A 3,144-nucleotide genomic window follows, 5' to 3' on the forward strand; every position below is an offset into this window, starting at 1 on the left:
TTACACAAATGTCAGTAGCATTAGACACTTTGTTGCACACAAAACAAGTTTGATCTGATTTGCCTTAAGTAGATTACTAATTCTCTTTTAGGGTGAACCAGATTTAAATGATGTCACCATATGTAATGTATCTTGTTTTCACATTTCATTAATTACAATAACAAGACATAATATTACTTTTTTTCTTTCACAAAGACTAGTTAACATCATGGCCACAAGTGGCAGAAGTAGAGCCTTTATAAAAAACATGATTCAGGCTGATACCTCAAAACGAAACCATTCAAATGTAATTTGCTTACACTGTTACAATAAGACTAAATCACACAAACTATATGCACCATGAATATACACAACTGCACATTTCATTTAAATGTAAAGTGTTCATATTTCTTTCATACAGTTGTAATTGCATGCTCATTAATGGGTTCACTTTTTAATGGGTATTTTGTCACACAGTAATTTGACAACACATCCTGGAAAACATAAACAGTATCGTTCTTAACTAAACGTGGTCCTGTATGTCATTGGAAACGTTATCGCGACAGGTTACTGTAAATTAATCACACTACCCTCTTGTTTTGCCTGTCGGTGAAACTGTGTGTTTTTTTTTTTTTTTTGCCGCTGGTTAAAAATACTCCGTGCTTTACGAGTCAACGTCGACCATGGGTGGGAGCGGCACATACGGGAATATCGCCCCGCCTTGATTCTTCGCTATAAAGGCAATAGCTTTCTTGAAAACAAGCGCAACGCTATCAGCGGGACTTCATCAGATCTGACAATAATATTCTTGTGCGCCCATCAACACTTCACTATGTCCGATACGCTGGGCGAGAGTCTCATAAGGGTAAGTTCAATAACTTTTCACATGAGCGCGTCAAAGTGTTGTTTTGCTTTTATCCTGGGAACTCTGATCCCATTTACGTGGCAGAATTGTCATGCTCTAGATATTAGACGCAAGCCAACTGAAGTGTGCTGTTTTGATTCGTTTACAGAATCTGATCAACTTGGGTTTAGATGACTCGTTCACTCGCATTTCCCGTCCATTCCCACCGAAGAGCATCAGCTCGGAGCAGCTCTCCGACGAGGTCATCGGCTGGTCCGGGGACAGCTGGTGCGACAAAGCGCTGAGGAAACCCCAGTATCCCTTCAAACCAGACCGATCCATGAGTCTGACTGACAGCTGTCTCAAGATGAAGCCCCACAGCGTCCCCCCACCACCTGGATTTGAACCTCTTCCCTCAAACCGATTCAAGACCGAATTGTGCCGAAGCTTTCAGGAACACGGCAGCTGCAAATACGGCAACAAATGTCAGTTTGCGCACGGCGAGGGTGAACTGCGAGGTCTTCACCGCCACCCGAAATACAAAACTCAGGAATGTCGCACTTTTTACCAATTTGGATACTGTCCCTACGGACCCCGCTGTCACTTCATTCACGAGGAGAGAAGCCCTCTGGCGGGGGTGAATGCTCCTGGCGACCAGCACCCGCGTCTCCGTCAAAGTGTCAGCTTCGCCGGTTTCTCCAGACCTCGCAGTAGCTCTCCGCCGAGTTTATACGATCCCCTGAGCTTTACCCGCGCGTCCTCGGTCTCCCCGCCCCCGGCTGACATCTTATCCCCTGTCTTCACCGACTCTTCCCGTGAAATGTTCCCCTTCGGACGTTACTTAAGCGGAGAAAACCATAGCAGCACGCCCTACACGACAGAGCCTAAGTCACGGTGTGTCTGTGGCCACGGAAATAACGTCCAGATGAAGGAAGAACGGAAAAAAAGTTTCGTGGCGGACAAACTGCAGCGCTTTCCCTCAGAAGATTCGCTGTCAGACCGCGAAAGTTACAGCAGCACCGGTAGCTCGAGCGGCTCCGAGTCTCCCACATTCGACAGTTTGAGCGGGAAGCGGCTGTCTGTGTTCGCGCGGATGTCTGTCTCCGACTAAAACTCATCCGAAAGACTTTTCCATGATTCCTTTCCAATCAAAATCCTTCAAAATTACGTGCTACGAGTCTTAATTCTGTTAAATGATTATGTACTTGCTAAAGGAGATTATGTTGATACCAAGCTGCCCTCCAAAGCTAAGTAGGCCAATTTTTATAACGGTGTATTTTTGTGTGTATGTTCTGTGATTGTCTTCCATTTGCTTTGTTGGCAGGAAGCATTAACAGACAAGTGCCTTAAAAATATCATTGTGGCATGAGCAGAGCTTGTGTCCACACAACCATTTTATATCTTGATAATATAAATGGAAACAAATATATAGCGAGTATATATCAACCAGCAATGTGATAAACTTGAGAAAATGACCATACATTTACTCACAAAGAAATGCACTTTACAAATCTATACTGGGAGAATGTTTCCATGTAACATTGTAACCAAAGCATTATGATGCTAAGTACCTGTTTTGTACAAGAAACCTAAGAAACGAACCCAAAACTATATATTAATTTTGGACAAGACCTGTCAAGTTGTGTAATGTTTTGACAACCCTGCTTGTGTCCTTACTTAAGGAAACTTGTCTTTCATCAGGGACTGTAACAGTACAGTATTTCTGTAGAGTAGATCGCAATTTTTTAAGACGTTTTGCCATGTGTTTTTTTTTTTTTTTTTTTTTTTTGTAATTGTATAGACGTAACTAATATATTTATTAAGTATTTATTGAAGTTATAACAATGTATTTTTACTTATTTATCAACATGTGTCACAGTCTTAGAAAATGTAAGATGTTGACACAAAATGATGGGGAAAACATTTTCAATTAAACAAAATAAATGCAAATTGTGAAAAAACAATTGATGCAGTTGTTCTGTTTGCTTTCTTTATGTTGTGTGCATTCAACATGTGGTACTGTGAACTTCACAATGTTATATCAAACACACAATACCACCAAATCACAACTATATGATCATATTTACTTTGCATGCCACAAGTGTTCCACACATAACAGAAAAATACTGTTTTGTAAACATTAGGACCTGGATTAAGATCATATCTGACACACACAGAGGATTTCACACAACAACATTGAGGTCTGACTCAGTCTGCTTCTCCCAGACAACTACCCATATGGCAAATATAATTTTTTAATTCATTTTTTTTATTATTTTACATTTTTTTTTAGAGATTATAATCGCTGCACTCTGTTGCAA

General features: G+C 40.8%; 1 protein-coding gene across 1 annotated transcript; it reads left to right on the forward strand.

The window, feature by feature from the left end:
• The first annotated feature begins 716 nt into the window (after positions 1-716).
• LOC127631733 (mRNA decay activator protein ZFP36L2-like) lies at positions 717-2,784 on the forward strand. The gene is made up of 2 exons (XM_052110012.1): positions 717-844; positions 993-2,784. Exons 1-2 carry the CDS (start codon positions 812-814, stop codon positions 1,932-1,934), a joined length of 975 nt encoding a protein of 324 aa, XP_051965972.1. The 5' UTR covers positions 717-811; the 3' UTR covers positions 1,935-2,784.
• The last annotated feature ends 360 nt before the right edge of the window (positions 2,785-3,144 follow it).

The sequence above is a fragment of the Xyrauchen texanus genome, chromosome 38 (genome assembly GCF_025860055.1).
Source record: "Xyrauchen texanus isolate HMW12.3.18 chromosome 38, RBS_HiC_50CHRs, whole genome shotgun sequence".
Classification (NCBI taxonomy): Eukaryota; Metazoa; Chordata; class Actinopteri; order Cypriniformes; family Catostomidae; genus Xyrauchen; species Xyrauchen texanus.